The sequence below is a fragment of the Danaus plexippus genome, chromosome 7 (genome assembly GCF_018135715.1).
Source record: "Danaus plexippus chromosome 7, MEX_DaPlex, whole genome shotgun sequence".
In the NCBI taxonomy this organism is placed as follows: Eukaryota; Metazoa; Arthropoda; class Insecta; order Lepidoptera; family Nymphalidae; genus Danaus; species Danaus plexippus.
The window spans coordinates 2,916,569-2,937,320 of record NC_083541.1 but is presented as its reverse complement, the minus strand read 5'-3'; the positions used below and the strand labels follow the sequence as shown (position 1 = coordinate 2,937,320).

Sequence of the window (20,752 nt, the reverse complement as noted above, 5' to 3'; positions counted from 1 at the left end):
GTACAAAATATAGAATTTGTAATTATATAAATATTTCAGAGCTAAGGTCTCATATAGTTCCGATTAAACCTTTCCATTCAGGTGAGTTTAGAAGCCATTAGGCTATAGCAGTACCATGCACAGACTAACGAGGGATCGCATTTAATATCGCTGGAACGTGCTTCCAACAAAACTTGAACTTTTTATACCGAGTGAAAAATTGTCTTTCTGTGATAATCTGATGGCATATAAATCATATCACATTTTTTAATAAAGTTAATGTCTACTTAGCAAAAATTTATGATGTAATATATCTAATATCTGAGGTTTTTGTAATAAAAACATCTTTAAAGAATAATAACAAATAATTATTAGAGGAAATATTTAAATGATAAGAATGAATAGGAAGAAGTAATGTTTTTGCATTTGTTTTAGGTACTAAATACAAAGAGTTGGAACAGCTACAAAAAGTCTATCAGTCTCGTCTATTTAAGGTAACAATGCGGAAGACTTTTAACCTCTGACTTTTAGGAAACAATGTTGGAACAATATATCATACTTTGCAATATCGTGGGAGGATCTTCGACTCCGCCGGGAGGCTCGTTTAACATAAATATTTGCAATTAAAATTAAGCTTCAACGCCCTATTCTGGATATTATTCAAATTGCACACCATGGGAGACCTCAGAAAGTTTCAAATTAATTAAGAGCGCCATAAGACGGCCCGTAAAGGAAATAACAATGCTAGCCCCCACTTGCATCCTTATTTATTATAGCCAGGAGGACTATTCCAAATTCCATGTCATCGTCTCGAGGATTTTATAATACCCCTTTAGGGCTTCTCATATCTGGCAAGGCGTGCTACCCTCTCACATGCATTCGTTGGATGCTTTGCGAACGCTTGAAGGCTTCGTGGTTTAAGTAGACAAAGTTTCTTTGGAGGAAGGTGAAACATTTCTTGCGGTACTAATCACTGATATAAAACTTCTAGACGTGTGATAAGTTATTTGTGTAATTCACTAAGGCTTTTAACTTAACCGGGTGCATAACTGCTTTGTGTTCTTATTATTCACTGATTCTGATAAAGTAAAAATAGAAGACTTGGTACAATTTCTTCCCAAATATTAAGAATTTTGCAAAATATCGTAGTGATGTATGTAAATCTTGATAAATTTATTTCACTGTGATTAATATTTTTGATATTTGAATTTAGTATTTTAATGAAATTCACATTGCTTTCAAAGTAGATTTTTTTAATTACGTTGTTTTTTGAGGGTAAGCAATTTTTCAATCTTTATTTTATAAATTTCAAAATTCGTCTCTATAAAACCCAGTTTTGACGATTAATAATGATGAAGCAAACTCTTTTTGTTTGAAGGCATTCTAAGACATAAATTTCTATAATAGAATAATTTTGGTTCTAATTAATTTTAGCAAAATTTTATGTTTATATTTAAAAGAAATTCAAGTTTAATTTTATTTGAACTGGTCTCTCTGCTGTTCATTGTTGATTTCTAGAAATAGGAATTCTTCTTAAATGCGACGTTTAACAAATCCGTCTCAGCAAAATACCTGCATCCATTCACACATCCACGCCCTACCCGTGTTATTTACAAATGAAATAAACCTGTGCTGTGTCGACAGTTCTGTAAATCGAATGTTACATACGGAGGTATTCAATATGGTGGCAAATTTACTTGGCACAGCACATAATTTAAGCGTAATCCATCAAATAAGTGATCATAAATATTTCCCTCAAATTAATATCTCATACAACTTTCAAGGCTGTATAAATTATTCAAAAGTGCGATTTCAATAAACTGAATTAGAGAAACTATCTGGAATTAGAACTAGTTGGTGCGACTTTGTAACCATTATAAATTTGAATATGCAAAAGTGCTTTTGAATTCTTAGCATAATATGCATGCAAGACAGCACTTGCAGTTACTCTTTGTCAACGAAGCCTCGGGCGGCAGACAAAACGCATACTTCTTAAGGCTTGCCGTCTGTAAAATTTCATACATTTACAGTTTTTTATGAGGACATATTTTTACAACATTATGACGTTTCTTGTCGTCTTGCCTTGAGACGAAGGTATTTATTTAAAATTTCATATCAAAAAGATCTCTCAGGTACTATTATGTATTTTACCTTAAACTTTAGATATTAAATACGTTCAAATAACACAATGACGAGATTGTAATATGTAAATGACATAATCTTTTATCGTACTTTATGTCATTGACCCGTTGATAATAAGGTAAACAGTATTTGGTCACCACGCAGTTTATCGTAGTATAGTTAAGTTAATATTGACGAATCAGTCACGTGTTTTATCTAGAGGATTATTTAAGGTTGAAGCTTGTATATTAAACATATTATGTGAATTTCTAATAAGCGTAATATTGCGGCAGATTTTTATATCATTTCGCTGTAGAGCTTCAAATCTAATTTTGTTTCGTTGACCCATATAACGGACGCTCTTACTTCCGAGTTCTTCATGCTCATATTAAGTCAACACGCTAATCTTTTGATATGAATTACGGATTTATTTTCACTTTAATAGGTACATAAAATAATAAAGTTGTGCTATCAAATCTATAAAGTATTTCAATTAATTTGATTCTATTTATATATAAGAGTCGTTTCTCATGTTCGAATCAAATAAATCACAACGTAATATGATATGTTATTTCGTTGGTCGTGAATGCTTATGACGAATAATTAGTCCATTAATTCATGTATGAATGTATGACAAGGTCAATTCGCGGCTTCTATGACATGTGATTCCTGTGGTATCTAGTTGATTGATGTTTCCTAGACACGACACCTTACAACCAGTGATATTATAGCAAACATTATATAAGCAACATATCAAATGTCATGAAGACAATATTGAAACATGACATATACATATTTGTTTATATTTATATGAGTTTGTTGTTTAACTCAAATGTAATAAAATAATAAGTTTAATGTACGTCTGTTGTTTGACAAAAGAACCGCCTTAGAATAATTTGTCTATTCTATGAGCTGTCCGTCCCTAATAATTCCCAAGTGGCATACCTTCATATCTTCATCATTACATTTTACGTCCAGTTCGAAGCTTAACGACAGCGATCCCTCTGGCGCACAGCCAGGACGAACACAGACAAATATTTTTGAGCCAATTCATTTGAGCTCATGCAATAATATATTTTACATCTATTTGTGTGTAAGCTCATATGAGCATATTTGCGTTATTGCTTCGGTAATATTGCTCGAATAACTGAAATTAAATATTAAATATTATGAATGATTCATTAAAGTTGAAGAGCATGTCAATACGTAAATAAAATTTATCCTTTAATGAGAAAAAATCTTGATTTATGTTTACTTTCATATTTTATACAAACATAACAATTTATATTAAATTAAAATTATTTTTTCATTTAAATGTATTTTCATAAAAGCAACTTTCCTATTCTACACAAGTACTATTGTGTGAGTTGTAAATTTTTAGTAACTTAATTATGTCAGACAGACATCAACAATTAAATTGTCAGTTGGTAAATATATTAAACGAGTTTTGAATACCAATAAAGTGTTATTTCATTATCCAGCGAATATTTTTTGGCAATAAAGATTAAAATTTAAAGTCATGAATCAAGCGAGAAAGTAACGAATTTTATTTCGTATTTGATGATTTCACTAATCTATTATAAGGTGAATAACGAATTGATACTGCAAAATCTGATATTTATTACAGATATTTCAAAAATATTTATTAGTCTAGACTGGAATTACTTCTCTGAAATTAATTACCTCTCAAAGAAAGTTAGAATCGCAAATTGAGTATATGAAAATAACGACTATTGGAATATAAACCTGCAGTTTTCAAAAATCCGTACAAAAATTTACAGCATAAAGAGCTTGGTTTCCGAGTGGATTAAATCAATACGTTTTTATGTGAACGAATAAATAGTGAATGCAGTGGGAAAAATAATACCAGCGGACTTAACGTACGTACACAGAAATTTATTAATATGTTTATTATCATATATTTTATTTTGTTTCAATAATTCAAATAAGTAATATATTCTAAAAAACCTCTTTGGCTTACGATGTCTGGGATAAAGGTTCAACGTCCTCGTGACATATAAGTTGTCGGAAATAACGTCCAATAAAACAGGCCTAGATGGCCAGAATAAATCAAAACTGAAAGTGGATATGGGCCAAATTAATAGTAGAGGAAGATTTTAGTGTATTTAATATAAAATGATATTAAAAAAAAAGGCAATAATTATGAAAAAAAAAACAATGCGCTTAAACTGTTACAAGGTTTCGTAAGACAAAATCAAACAGCTTTTAATGTATTGAAGTGTTTGCCGAGTGATAAATCGCCGAATTTCATCTTGCATTTTAAGTGTTTATAAACAAATCACTCTCAAAGTTCGCTTACTTTATATTTTTACGATGAAATAGATCAAGTTTTTATAGTTCCAGCTCATAATAGCTTTATTGCTTCGTTTAATACAAGCATGTTTTTTAGTTTCTTTTGTTGAACAAGAAGCAGTTATTTAGCAATATACACTCAAAATGAGAAACTTGTTTGTTTATTTCTTTTCATAAAATTCGCCATCACTACGAAATCACATTCCGTACAAATAGGGAATAAAATATTGTAATTCGTTTCACTTAAATGAGTGAAGAATTAAATGAATTACTTTTTATTATTTTATAAATAAATTAGTAAATTTTAATTACATAATTGATCAATGATACAACTCCATATAAGATAAAATTTACTTCTTGCATTTTTTTAATAATATCAAGATCCGTATAGATTATATTTTTGAAATAAAATATTAAATTTTGCTAGTAAATTTAATACCTACTCAATAATTTATACAAAAATATAAAATAAAATCAGTGGACTCGAAAATTTTTGCCGCAGTTAAAGTGACTTAAGTTCAAAGCCAGTTTGTAGGTACACGTTCAAAACCCTCACGTGCCGTCTCTAGTGATCACGGAGCTGTAAAAATAAAATCTAACCATATTATTGTATATAATAATTTATTATACAATAGTTATTACGGAACATTATATTGTTTAACAAAGTATTAAGCCTAATTTTAATATGACAAGACAAGTCATTTACATGTACCAAATAAATTACCAAAAAAATTGTGAAATGGCCGTTAAAAATAAATTTACTCTGAATGTATATTCAATTTTATATTATAGTGAGCTGAACTTACAAAAAAATTGTAGATAGCTAAAGTAAGATTACAATAAAATTATAATAATCTTAGTTTACTATGTAATTGAGAAGTCCTTAGTTACAGATGCTGATTATATAATAATATAATATGTCCTTATCAACTAGGTTTCCGCCTAAATGAGTCATTGTTGAAGCTGACTTGTTTAACATTATTCATAGACAGGAATCTAGAACAGATTGTTTGATTATGAACCAGGTATTGTCTTTGAACATTCCTTTACTGTGTACAATTTTCTACACCTCCGAGTTATCCAATGTGAAGTATGTACAAATACAATTACTTTAAAAACCATGTTTATATTTTTTATTGCAATTAAAAACAAGCTACAAATCTACACATCCATATTATGCTTGTTTCGTAGCTTAATGTTTTTCCCTTAAGAAACGGGATTTGTTGAGGGTGGATAATGAATCCCTTGCAATACATCGTGCGGAGGAAATGGGCACAAATTGTTATTTTATTCTCTAAAAACGAAATAACGCACCAACGCACTCAATTATCTCAGTCCGTAATAGAACTTACTAATTGCTGCGACACGCAAACAATTAAGGTAGTATATTATAACAGAGCAATTAGGGAAATTTATTCAGTTATGAGTTTTATTATAAACGAGAAGAAATTACGTTAATTTTAGGACATCCATTCCTAAATCTAAGATTCAAAACCTTTTGATTAAGCTTGAAGTGTTTTATTGTATTTTTATTATTAATTCTTCTGAAAATAGTGTTATGTAAAGGTGAGCCGTATATTTTATTTACCCTTCATAAAGAGACAAATAGACATCATATTTCACGAGTATTAGACTGTGTATTTTTCTTTACTGATAAGAACTTTGAATATCGGACCCTACAGAAAGGTTGTTTCCTTCAGGAAGTGAAGACATTACGCGTGAGCAATGGGGCGCGACAATTTATGTACTGTGAAGATTTGACGCTTCCATAGGGCTGCTACCCCTTTACATCTCTGTCTCAGAACAGATTTCCTTCAATCAAGGTGCTTCAGGAAACTCAAATCCAAAACACAAACGCATATAGTATTATAAAAGTGAGGTTGATTTGTTAAAATATAATGATATATCTCTAAATGTATATTACTGTACGCAAATAAATAAATTGAAACGCAACTTGAAAGACTGGTTTGTTAAGAAAATAGGTCAATTAGAGTTCTGTTCTGTTCTCATCATATTTAATTGAAATTCTACAAATGTTTATATCTAATACGGTTTAAAAGGTACTGCAGTGCAGTTGGAATATATTAAGATGATTAAAAAGAAAAACAAAAGAAACATTAGTAATTATTTTCATATCAGTTATTTATCCATACATTTTTTCACGTTTGTTGTGTTTAACTCTTGTGCAAAATGGCCTAAGCGACTATTCGGAAAATAATGTGGTGGTTGAAATATATCGAGTGCCTAGTTTATAAACTCAATTTGCATTGAAATTAAGAAAACCACGATAAAATAAAAAAAAAACAGATGAAAGTAATATTCTAGAAGGGGAGAGTGGAACTGTGATCGTGTTGGCGAATAAATCATTTTGCATTTATAGAATTTTAAACCAAATAATTTATGAATTATACTGTTATATGTGAAATGTTCTTGTAAATGTTATTAACGACATAATTGCTTCCAGCATGATCTTTGCATGTCTGAGCATAGTTACTAAAAAATATCTAAACTTCGTCTTCTGGTCAAAAAAAAAATCTTAAATTGTTGTTTATTCATATTCACTTAAATATAAACAATTACGTAAACAAATAAATAATTGGAAACAAGATCTTAGTAAACAAATGTTTTTGTATACAGGACTCAATTTAATCAATGAATACGATGACCCAATCCGTGCGCTATCTGACCCAGATGTGATAATACTTGCCCACGTGTTTGTATTGGTTATATCTTTGTGAATATACCAATAACATGTAACACTTGTCCTTATATGATTTTTAAATATCTGGTTAGGTCATTTATAACATATTATGAAATTAAAACTGACAATAATGACATTTAAAACAAATATATTAGAAATTTTCAAGCCTCACTTATTTTGTTCATAAAATATTCTGAAAGAGATATGTATTTAAATATACATATTAATAATTTACCCGCGATTTCCTTGTCACGAACATCGGATTTGTGTTTAGAGAGAAAATGTATTAAGTGTTTTAAAACAATAGACACGGTAACCCACTATCAGTTACATCTATAGTTATATCATAAACGATACAGCTGTTATCCTTGATATTACCTTGATTTAAACTACATGGAATTCCGGGATGGGTTGTAATATATTTGTTATTCTGATGTATAAGCTATATTATTGAGAAGTTTCATCAAAATCCATTCAGTATTTCTTTTTGTGATAAAGCAAACAAAATACTTACACCGTCACAAACTTTCGCATTTATAGTATAAGGATTACCATGTACTTATTTATAAGCAAATAATATTGTGACACCTTTAATATTTTCGAAACATTGATTGGTTGTAAATCTTAGTTTTGCTTTTTAAATGTAACTTAAGATGTAATTAATATCTGGAAATAACAACATCGGTCCTTTGTCTTGCTGTTAATTTATGGAAGTCGTTAGTTTGTGCAATGGATGTCTCCGGTAAAGATTTATGTCCAGGAAACGTTGACTTTTGATCTCCGACGTATAAAAGCAATATATAGAGCAAAATGTTAACGGGTTAAATTTCATATTATTCAAAATCAAATTTAGGTTTTGATCATAAATTTGTATAATGGACCCGCTTTATGTATCTTTAAACTATTATGTATATAGTTTAAATTAAAACATGAATTATTTTCGATCATTAGTAGCTCATAACTAACTTAACGAGCGTTATTCATCATACTGAGGAATGTAAAATCGATAGTGAGTCAGATTGGAAGCTCGCAAGAGCAGTTATTTTGAAAAGTAAAAGTTAGTTTAAAGTTATAATATTATGTACAAGTAGAATTACGAGTAAGTTTGAAATTTTCTTACTGAGGATTTAACTAAATACCTACTCGTGACAAAACTAATATTTTCGGATGTGATGAGAATGTCAGACATTTTCATCTCGTCTGCTCGTAATCACGGTTGCTGCAAAGTAACCGAAACGTCGAGAGTATGTAGTTTCAAAAATAATAAAATAACTCGTAGTAGTCCGAAAATATTAGTGTCATTTAAATTATTACTCGCAAAATTCTTAGATCTCATTACCCTCTTAGGACTTTTCGTGTTTTTGAAAGCCGCTGGTAAACAATACATTTGACAACATTCTGACCATAAACCTTAAAAATTTTATAACAACAACAACATGAGGTTTTTAATATTATGTGTATTATATATGAAGTTGAAATATAAATATGAACAGGTATACACTGTGAGCATAAAAACTTTATTTTGGATCAAGCAGCTGGTCGTAAAGGCTAAAATATTTGACCTAATCCACTTCGCAATTCTATAAAGTCGCAGATGTCTTGCAAATGTTACCTACATTTTATACAAATTTATACAAGCAATAATTTGCATACCTAAATATTTTCCTATTTTGTTTTTAACATAATTATTTATTTTGGCTCACATAATACTATTCTCAGATATTTATTTTGTGCGTTTTGTTATATAAATAATATAAATTTTTAATTTCATAAACGATTTTGTTGCTTATTGCGGCGAGTGATGGGTACAACTTTTTTAATTAACCCTGAATCAGATCTCGCTCCTTCAGCAAACAACGTTTAAAAATTCCAACAAACTTTGGACTCGAATTTAAAAAATGAAACGCTTTAATAAATTGTAATAGCTGTTCTAGGAGCATAATTCTTATAATCCCAGAAAAGTGGGCTTAGATGAAGTCTTACGAAAGAGATTTTATGGAAAAATTTTAATATCCTGAAAGTACGTCGAGGGCGCTTTTGATTTACTTAAAATTATATTAACGATTAAAACCATGCGGTTGTTGGGGTTCAGTGAAATTATTTTTTGCTTAGCAGAGGTAAATCATTATTAACATTCGTATGTAATATGTTGAGTATGATTTTAATGAAAATACCAATACTAAACAAATACTGTTATAATAAATGTTGATGGTAAAAAAACTGTCAAACACTAATTCATTTCTTTATTTGAGAGCATTTCTGGATATTAAATTATCAAATTGATTTCTTTTGTCTTTCTTATTTTATGCTGTTCTTTAAACGGACCGGATTTTAGACAAACGTAACTTGAATGATTCAATTTCTTACAAGATTTGAACTAAAAGATCTACAAAGACATCATTATTCTACCTTAAAATTTTCCTCGCAAGTGATTGCGAAACACAATGCTCATCTTCGATAGTCGGCAAGTACTTATTGCATCAATAAAATGCTCCGTAAATGCTTCGAGCACTATCCCAGACCGACTCTCCAGTGTGATCTAACGAACTTACTTACTAGTCTTTATCTGAATGTAATAAAGTCCGTTTCACTTAAACATTCATCTTATAATATCTGTGGATAGAATCTGAGAACTATTTTAGCCAAAAGTTTGAGATATTCAAATAGATTTTAATGCCCTGGAAGTTTAGCCGTAAGGGCTTTCGTTCTGTTCTTGCATATTTTAAATGCTGAAGTTGGTTCTAACAATGTCTATATAAAGGTGGGGGTACAATTCTCTTTGTTTCAAAATGAAATTATAAAAATATGAGAAATATTTGAGGTAAGAAAAATATTTTTTTAAATAATGTCGTATAAATGGCCACAGGGTTATGCATTATAACAGTACAATGCTGAAAATAATTTAACACTGTTTCCCAAAATTCCATATATCATATCTTTAAATTTACAACCTTTCATTAAATCTCATTGCAACTTTTTCTTTCTAAGCGTTTGTATGTATATTACGGTAAATGTAATACATCATATAATCTGTGCTTTCACAATGGCTAATGACACTGTTTAAACGACTTCGAGAAAGAAAATTAAATTGAGTATGTATTCATTATTCGTGCTTGTGTCGAGTATATTTTTCCAATTTTAATTCATACTTCTTTTGTATGTCACACATTAAAATTATTAATAGAAATAATTTTATTCTAAAACATTGTTGTTATGGTAGAGAAGTTTTAAAAGCATCTTGTTAATTTAAATTTCATAACTTTCAGTTATAATACTCACATTAAACATGTTTCAAAATTTATGAAAAGCAGCTTTAACCATTTGCACCTAAGTAAATTTACTTTCGTGCAAACATGAATAGGATAATATAAGCAGTTCGCTCAAAGTAGCTTGCCCTATTGTACATTAACCAAAGGGATGTTCCCGTTTGTACCTTTAAAATCATCCCCTTCGGCCTTAATCCCGGTATTAGGTAGTTACAAAGTCTAAAGCATAATTATTTCGCATCTATATTATATTCATCTGTTATATTTCTAATATTTTTATCAACATAAAATCATAGTACATATATGAATAATCCGAACACTACATCTTATTTAAACAAAAATAAATAAAAAGTGTTATTACCCAATTTGGGTACAATATAATAAGGTACGAAAAATTTGTTGCAATATATTTAGTTCATTTTAATAATATAACAGTTACCACACAGAGTAATTTTTTACATATTTATAATATTGTCTTTATTATTAAATGATCTAAATATGTTGATATTAATATTGATAGTCTGCATCCCTAAATTTATGTAAGTGAAAAGTAATTCTCATTTCCAGTGACATCTTGTTTATAATAACAGCAACATGTCTATTGGAAAATATTCAAAACATTTCCAATAGAAAGTGAAAACTCACTGAGAGCAACACTCCTTGACCGGTCATGATAGTTGTGCAATAAAGAAAAATATTTCAGATTTTGTCTGCTCTCTTGTAAGATTTGTATTATTTTATTAATCGAAAAATTCTTAAATTAATAATTGGTACATAATTAACTAAAAATACCCAACAATAATAATAATTTGTAACGTTGTGAACGATTCAAATGTTAAAAAATATATAATCATTAAGAGCAACCAAATGGACGTTAATCTAATGATATACTCCAAGTAGGAGCTAATTTTCGCAATGAAAGGCTTGACACGCTAAAGGCATATTATTTACGCATGGAACAACACATTAAAACAGATTAACCGCAAAGGTCTGACAGAGATAAGTCACATACCGAATATCCCCTACTCATTGAACCAGTGTTACGTAAGTGTGTTGTATGTGATTCTGCAATCCAACGATAATTATACAATAAATTATAAAATATCTGCAAAACGTTTTATCCAGAAAATATTTTCTGAATTATTTTTGATGGGGTTCAAAAAATTATTGCAATTGTAAGAAAAAACAAGATTATATTTTCATTTTCTGAAAAGCACAAACTATAGCCATTGATAAAATGAACATATTTCTTTCTCGAACGAACATATATGTCTAGACATAAATAGTCTGTCTTCTACTTACTTACGAAATATCTTAATAAAAATCCGGTAACTACGACATTTGAGACGGTGTCTTACGTAAGATAGATTTTATTGATAAGATATACATTCTGGATCCCCAAAAGGTTAACGTGGTGTCAAGATTATAAACACGAGTAAATTAAGGTACCTTGTAATAAACAAATTAGCTGTTGTATCGCAAGATCATATTAAAAGCTTTAAAATCTACAATTTATCTTTTTATGTAATAAAACACATTGTTTTTACGACATAGCTATACAATTGCACACATATATATATATATATATATATTACAAAATAATTCTTCTATATGAGATGCCTATATATATATATATATATATATATATATATATATATATATATATATATAGGCATATATATATATATATATATAGGCATCTCATATAGAAGAATTATTTTGTACTTATAGGAGAATTTGAGATATAATAAGCGTACAAATAATTAAAGGTGAATATTTATAGGAGCTCTAATCCAAATTCCCCTTTCAGTGTAATCTTATAATTCCTTTCCAGTTTCCATAGAGCAATAATCTAAGATATTCCTTCGGATTAGCGTTTCCAACTTTCTATGAAAAAAGTTTGCTGTCAATTAAAATAATATAACCAAAAAAAGTTTTTCATTATATTAGCTTAGCTCATATTTATTTTGGTTGTATATACATCATTTTATAACGAACATAACGAAGTTTTCAACTTTAAGAGCGTCCTCTCCTAACACTAAAAGGGTGAAAATCAGTTTCCGCAGCACATTTTAATTTCATTATACTTTTAACATTTATCTACATTAAAATTTACTTAGGAATAACAAAACACGATTTAAGCTTTGTCGGAAATATTTTTTGAACAATGTAACGTTATGAGTTTGTTTTATGAGAAATGTTCTTTCACAGCGGTTCGAATATTATAGACCGTATTTAATATTATAAAGATAATTCTATTTATGTGGTAATGTAAGACAAATAACTTCAAAGACTTTTCATAACACAATTTAACGAAGAGAATGTAAGAAGCCTGGATTTAATTTAGCAGACGACGATGGAGCCAATGGATTAAGTTGGGAACGCTGAGATTAAATAGGAAGATGAATCTCGACTCTCCATAAAGCAATTCGGAAATTACGATAATACAGCTAGAAATATTGTTATATTCTGTGATAAATGGATCTATGTAATAACATAAATACAGATGTACAAAAATAACAACAGATTTTTAAAACACTTTTATAATAAAAGTTCTTCGCAATTACATTTTCCCCTGTCATTTTGCTGCAATACTAAAATGTCCGTACTAAAAGCTAGTCACCGTCTAAAGTTGCTTTTATAATCGTATTAGTGGAGCGTCGCATCTTGACAGATGTTGCTTTCCTGTGAAATTTGGTTAACATGCATGCTTTATTATGATGCGCTCCATGTGAGTAAGTACTTGAGACAATGTAGACAGCCGCGTACATAACAATTGCTCAAGCGTTAACGAAACAACTGAGTCTATCAGCCGTTCCTCACGGCTTCACTTTGATTTTATTCCTAAAACAAATAATATTATATACTTACATATGTATATACATTTAACTCTTACTGACATATAAATATGAGTATTTTTAAAGTCAATGAAATGTTTATTGATTTAAATAAATATTTACATTAACATTATGAGAATGTACCCTCGAAACACTTAGCATTTAGATATTTTAAAATAGTATATATATCTCACAATAGATGAGCCCTTAACTGATTTGCATTTTATTTCATCTTCACACGTTTTTATTTTTGTTGCATTGTGTTTTACACACACATATGATTTATTATGTAAAATATTTAATTCATTACTTAATACAAGAACCGTCAGACTTTAAATGAATATACAGAATGTAAGGCAAAGTAATTTAACTTGACGTCGCCACGACAAATAGGCAACTTGGTAATTCGTGTCAAAGTTTACTAGATCGTGGAACGTATATACACGTATCACAATTTGTGGAGGCACTATCGTTTAATATTCGAGATCACTCTTGAAACTTAGGTCCGACTGTTGAAGTTTTTCCCACTTTCCACTTTCTCTTTGTCATTTGAACCGTTCTCACACACAAGTATCTCATTCAAAACTATAATAAATTTGTGCTGAACCTTTTATAAAAAAATATCCTAATTATTGCTTTATAATCTAAATATGTATTAATCAGGGATTTATAGTTTTAGTTACATAGGCATAATTCTTATTGTCTTTAATTATTTAGAATTATAATGATTTCAAGATTCTTGTTAGAAAAAAATATCAAATTATTTTTTCAAATATCCTTATTTCCTCAATCTTTTATTTAAAATTAGTACGGTTATATTTTAATTTTAATCTCATCTATTCACATTATAAATTATTATCCTAATTAAATACCTTTGCATTGTGACTGTGACTAGAGGGTTCTAAATTAATTGTCTGATAACTCACACTCAGTCAGGTGAGTGACGACTATTTCCTGTTACCTAAATTCAATGATTGCTACAATTAACATACATGAGAGAAGATATTCATTTATTTGTAAATTTATTATAAATTCACCAAAGAAGTTAGCCATTACATTTCACCCAAACGATAAATTTAGTACTTTATATAATAAATAGGTTATTAGACTATAGGATAAATATATTGACGCCCAAATCGTCTATATGAACCGGTATTTATTATTACTAACTAAATATAAAAAATATATATATTTTAAAATATTATGTTCAACCATATCATGTTACTCGTACATAGCTCGTACGCGCTGACAGTGTGCTATATTGAAAGTACAACGTCGCTTCACGGCCGCGCTTAATCGTTATATAATGTGCGTATTACCGGGCGTTATCATTGCTGTTTTCTCGTTTCCAAGCGGTCAATTATAGAATGGAATCTTATAATAATATCTGCCAAGTCATTTTCACTTGTTGATTTACTGATAAGCTAAATATTTGATAAGCACAGTAAATAAGAAACTCTCACATAATAAAAAAAAATATTATGTATTTTTCTATTTATGTTTTCATCTATGTTTATAAAGATAGAAGAAGAACTATTTTTAGTAAAAAATAATTTGTCTGGAGACAACAAATTGCGCCCTCAAAGAAGCACATCGGAAACACATTAGATACTCGAATCGAAGTGAAAGCATTTCGTATGAATCACTAGCGTGGAAACGTGGGCGAAAAAATCACACTTTCAGTATATCTTATTGCAAACACACAAAGATCATATTCATTTGACAAGAAATGTCATATCCGTATCCCCTACTATTGCATTTGCCACTCTAGTCGTTTCTTTGTGACAGATGCAATGGTATTCATGCACCAGTGCGCAACAGTTTTCAACAATTCCCAGGTATTGAAAATAAAATACCTCCCTAAGGCTTCAAACGGATGATTGAATTTATTTTTATTTTCTCCGTCTAGAACATATCCATAAGTTGATCGTTACATTAAAAACGTATATGATACAAAATTATGTATGTATCAATGCAGGTAAATTTGAGTGTTTTTTAGTTTCATATGTTAGCTATTACGATAACTATTCAAATTTGTGTGGTAGTAATTTTTTATATGATTATTGCTTCTTCACGAAACCTTCGTCCTTTAGGTAACCTTGATCTTATTAATATTAGTAATTTCACATACATTCGGTTTTTTATTCAAAACCCCATGAACATCAAGATAATGCGAAAGACTTCAAACGAATCACTCCATATGTCATTTCCCCAACTATAAAAAAGCGTCGGTGTGTTGAAGGAAATTGTTTAATATCAAATCAGAGAGATAAGAAATAAAAACGTTGACATGGGCAAAATATTCCAAGATTCAAGTGCAAATGAAGCCATAGAATAAAACAAAATCAGAGAGATGTTGCATGAAAATTTTTTTCTTTTTTATAAAATTGTGTTTTACAAAGGAATACTGTTTGTATAAAAGATGACTATTATTAAAAATGTTGATCCCAGTTTGACGTTGACACATTCGTTTAATAAAATTGATAATATATTGTTATATTTAAAATACTTATATTAATGCGACGCGCTTCAAAAATAATTATTTCTCTGTAATAATACGTCGCTGAGGCTGATTATTTGCCGGTTCTTCTGACCAGGAATTCTTGTATTGATATTTGAATTGATTAGCTATGAATACTATCTGACTTGTGACAAACGCAACGCTTTGACAGATAGTGGTATTGTTAGAACTAGGATTATAATATATTTTTGAGTGTTTTCTATTTACGGTGACTATAAACCTATGAGATGTAAGTAAATAATTAAATATTAAATTCTATTTTATAGCATAATGTTTTCTTGTCGTCTCTATTTAAAATGTATTCTTACTGCACAATGTTGTTACTTGTATTGGGATTTCATCATTTTCAAAAAAGTATAATGATATATATATAATATCATTTATTTTGTTCTAATGCAATATTATTAACATTCCTAAAGGCAATAAAAGTCAGTTAGTTTTAACAAATCAACAGTCTCGTTTAGAAAGTTAATCACGCCAGATATGTACAAATGCTTGATTTTCTAACACTTCATTTATATTAACAGAAACTGTTTCATTACAAGCAAAATTTTTTTTTTCATATCATATGGTTAAATAAAACAACGAAATTTATAGATTTCTATATCTATGATACCTAGATCTGCTAGTCTTTGTAAAGTATGTTTTAAAAAAATTATTAATATTTAAAACCTAAATTATTGTTCCTCTTCTTTGTCATGGTTAATTTAATTTAGTCTGTATAGCCTATTCGATTAGTCCTGTGTGTTACATATATTTTAAGAGCTACTAAGGTAAAAACAAGGCTAAGGAATCGTAAGGGACATAATCCAGACATTGAAAACGAAGAGAAAAGAAAAGTTCTTAACAACTCGGTCTTAATATATCGCACCCTAGCGGTCAGGCGAAGACATATTTATCTAATAATATAAAAATGTTATAAAAAATAATAACACTGCTTTAAAAAATAATATTAAAAACACGTTAATACTTAATATATATAAAACAAATGAATATAGATAAAGAATTTCACACTATTAAGTCTAAAAGCAAAAACTAGGTATTCTATCGACTTGAAAAAAATTGTTTTGGACAAAGTGATTATTAAAATTACGACTCAACGTAAATGGGATCAGAAAAGTTACCGTATCCCCTTAAATTACCGTATCCATCAACCCACCTGAGTTAAACAAGGCATCGAATTATGACGTTTTAGTAATTAATGACGAGCTCATCAGCCGGTGTCGTTCCGTGTGATGAATAATTAATAGGAACAGAGTAACACGTGTGATAGACATCACTTTATTTATGAAAGGGTACACGAGAGATCTGTACTATTTAATAGCCTATTACTTTTACTTTTTAATAAATATAATGATTATAGAAAACTATATTATCGAATCAAACTTTTTGCTTCATATCCTATTATTTATTTGAATTAATAAAGTTCTTTATTGCGACAGCTTAAGGCGAAAATATTGTTGTTATTATTTGTGACGTATGTCATGTAAGTACATCCGCAGTCCTTGTGTTTCAGATGACATGACACAGTAGAAGGTTTCACTAGCCATCAGGTTAGCCATCCGTCTACTATGACATAAATATTAAAAATGTATATATATTTTTTAAATTAAGCCATGTCAACCTTAACACATATAGCCAGCCGGAACATTCGTTATCGTGTGACATCAAAAACAAATTGAGTGTTAGCACCATGTCAGTATGTGACAAAATGGCTACCGTTGTACTCTCCATGTTTGAACTGTATGTGAATGTATAATGGGAATAATTTGGGGACAGCCAATTAAAAAAAACATTCTTTTGTTAGCACGCTTCATACGATCGGATTGCGTTATAATTAAAATGTAGTGGGTGATATGTGCTTTAGACTTTGCCAGTTTTTACTTTTGCAATCTCGTGTAGTGTGGTGGTTTTTAATTACCAGTGCATTGGTCGGGAAATAAATCTTGTTTAATGTCCCTATAGTCTGGTCAGAGGTACACATATGGTTGCATGAGCACGTAAATCGATTGTGTTATAGTACCTAAAGCAATTGTTCTAAATGTCGCCTACCTACGGTCCTAAAATTTATCTCAAGTACGTTTGATAAACACAAAACAAATTATATTACACGATAAGAGTACTTGTCTAGCGACCTTAAACTAATATTCACAAACAATAAATCTGAAAAGAACTTCATATTTACATAAGAATTTAGTAGTCGAATAAATGTATTATGACAAGTTGACTCTATTCTCTAAACGAATAAATTCTGTTATATTCATTAAACAAACACGAGAATCACAATTACTGAAAATACAGTATTACCTAAATTTCTGTACTTGTGATACTGTTCGTGAAAATGTTTTTCTGAAATTTATTATGTTTTTCTTCTTACGCATGATCAGATTAATAGAAAGACCATGGGTTATAATTTAAAAGAATTTGTATTATTATCTGACTTACAAATAGCTGCAAAAATTATATGACCGAGTTTGAAATATATATTTATTTTCAGGAATGCTACATTTCTAGAACCTCATCTTCAAGGAGTACGGCACAGGGAGAGTCGGAGCTCAGAGTCTGATCATGATGGGCGATCGACTGAGGATGACGAGAGATCTCTCATCAGAAGCCCGCCTCGAACACGACTGCCGCAGCCGCCGCCCCCGCCGCCAGACGATGAACCCCCGCCGATGAAGCCTCGTGAATTCTTTGAAAGACTGCAAAGCCAAGCTATGAAAGAAGCTCAGGACAGGAAGCAAAAACGAGAAATTAAAGAAACGAATCACCTCTTTCAGCCGCTAGACGCTGAGGGCAGTCTAGGGGATAGCCTCAGTCAGGTACGTGAAACTTGCATTCAAAAGTTTGAATGAAATGTAAAACTGTCTCTGCAGACTAATGAACTCCTTACGTAGCGTATTCGAAAGAGTTTAACTTAAGTTTTCTGAATCCGAATAGTTGAGAAACTCTGTTGACATTAGTAAAGACTCCATTTAAAAAAAATCGCATAAATGGAATAAATTTATGTCTTTTTATTACCGTAAATATAACTTTATTAAATATTTGAAGTTTCTTGCAATAAATACGGAGGCAAAAGCTCGCGGAAATTTAATGTATAGACTTGAAATCTATTTGTGAACCGTTGCAATATACTTTGAATAACTTGCATGAGGTATGTCTTTATACCATTCTACATGAATTATCATGTGAATAGGGAGTTATTTTACATTCATTCACATAAAATCTTTATACAATCGGTGACGAATTTCCCGAGAAGCTGATGTAGATAAGTAATGTGAGTAATAACGGCATTCAAAATTTTATTTATTGCAGCATGAAATCTTTTAGTAATGGTATATAAATCTCTATACTTACATATATATAACACGAACAAAAGTCAGTTTTGTTATTTAAATAGTAGCAGAAATTAATATTTAGATTTATAACAACAATATCTAATATAGGACAGTCTCAACCTGTATCTTGTTGTCGTGAAAAGCATAGAGCTACGATGATAAATTGAAGGAATACAAATATTAGCCACCCAAATTATAAGAAATGTGGAACTATATATAAATTTTATCAAAACATAAGGTCATACTTTCCAAAAGAGTAATTTTCAAATTTTTGTTTAAAGTAAAAGGACTTTTAGTAATATATTTGTACTTACTGAAAAAAAAACAGTAATATGATAAATTTTAACTCTAAAAACTTTAGGTATCTATTTCGGTCTATTTGTAGCTTATTCTAGAAATATTCTGTCTGAGATATACAGAAATAAAATAAATGTAGAAGGGAACTCTCTTTATAGACACTGAGGCTGTTAACATTTTATAAAATAGAATTTTCTTCGAGATTACTTTCCTTCAATGTTTAGTTAAAAAATACTGTTCAGTGTCTAAATAAATGTAAAATATTTAAGTATTTCTTCCCAATACCATTTAAAAAAATCTTAGAAAATAGTAAGATATGATATAAGTCTACATTCAAACTATAGCAAAAACAATATTTACGCACAGGCGTACGAGCTGCCCTCTGCACTTGTAACACGACAAAAACACTCGAGATGTTACTTCAGTCAATTGTGGGCTCGCGCTCGAGAATACTAAACCCTTCCGCCTAAAAGTACGCCTTGAAAGATCCTGTTTCTTACTCATAAATTGCAACTTCATAGAGTACTTCTATCTGTAATAATATCAAAAAAATACTAATATTTTAAAGTTTTGCATGACGATAAAAAACTTTTTAACTTTGGATCCGATCTAAGAAAAGTTTTAAAAGTACATAATTTGGGAATATCTATTTAAAAAATATGTATATCATTTCTATAATAATTTCACGGCCAAAAAAAAAAATTCTCATTGTAACCGAATTTACAAAGTCAAGTAGAAACGAAAGTATTTCACACATACGCTTCAATTATTCATACGAAACAACAATAAAATATGGAGGCTATAACTAACTGTAACTTGAAAATTCTATTTTAGTATTAATAAAAGTCTACATTGCTAATGGCATTTAATTGAAAACCCTGTTCTGAAAACAAAAGGGTGGACAATAGTATTCATTATGCCACACTTACGGATTGACAATTAACCCTCAATTGCTGTCCCTAATGCCGAAACAACTGCCTTTTGTGGGTCATAAATGACCAACCACTTAGAATTACGGACATTAATTCGCACATCGCCATCACCACCCAAAATTCACTTATTTTGTTGTTGCATTCTTTTGAATCATTACATTGCTTCCTCCTTATCCCAGAGCGTGATTTTTGTGAGCTATGTGATTTTATTCACTAAAAACCTTTTTTTTAATATAATGTTTTTCTACAACTATAAATGTAAAAATCAAAAAGGAAATGGTGGCTCAAAAGCAAGAAGACATTTCATTTAAATAGAGGCAAATTAACAGAATGTTCAAAAGACAAAAAAACGTTAATACCGTATAATTCCAGCCATTGTCAACGGACGATTATCGGCGCACCCGTCACTTCCTGCACGGTGGCGCCCTCTGACGTCGTTCAAAAAAC

General features: G+C 29.8%; 1 protein-coding gene across 12 annotated transcripts in view; it reads left to right on the top strand.

Moving 5' to 3' along the window:
• LOC116770979 (protein sprint) overlaps positions 1-20,752 on the top strand; it is a 129,752-nt gene that overhangs the window by 91,210 nt on the left and 17,790 nt on the right. For 10 of the 12 annotated variants that reach the window (XM_061520826.1, XM_032662638.2, XM_061520827.1 and 7 more), the window contains one exon: positions 18,236-18,560. In XM_061520826.1, coding sequence (XP_061376810.1) covers positions 18,236-18,560 — 325 coding nt within the window. Of the gene's footprint in view, positions 1-414; positions 474-18,235; positions 18,561-20,752 lie in introns of all 12 variants that reach the window. The other 2 variants (XM_032662641.2, XM_061520829.1) reach the window with 1 other exon arrangement.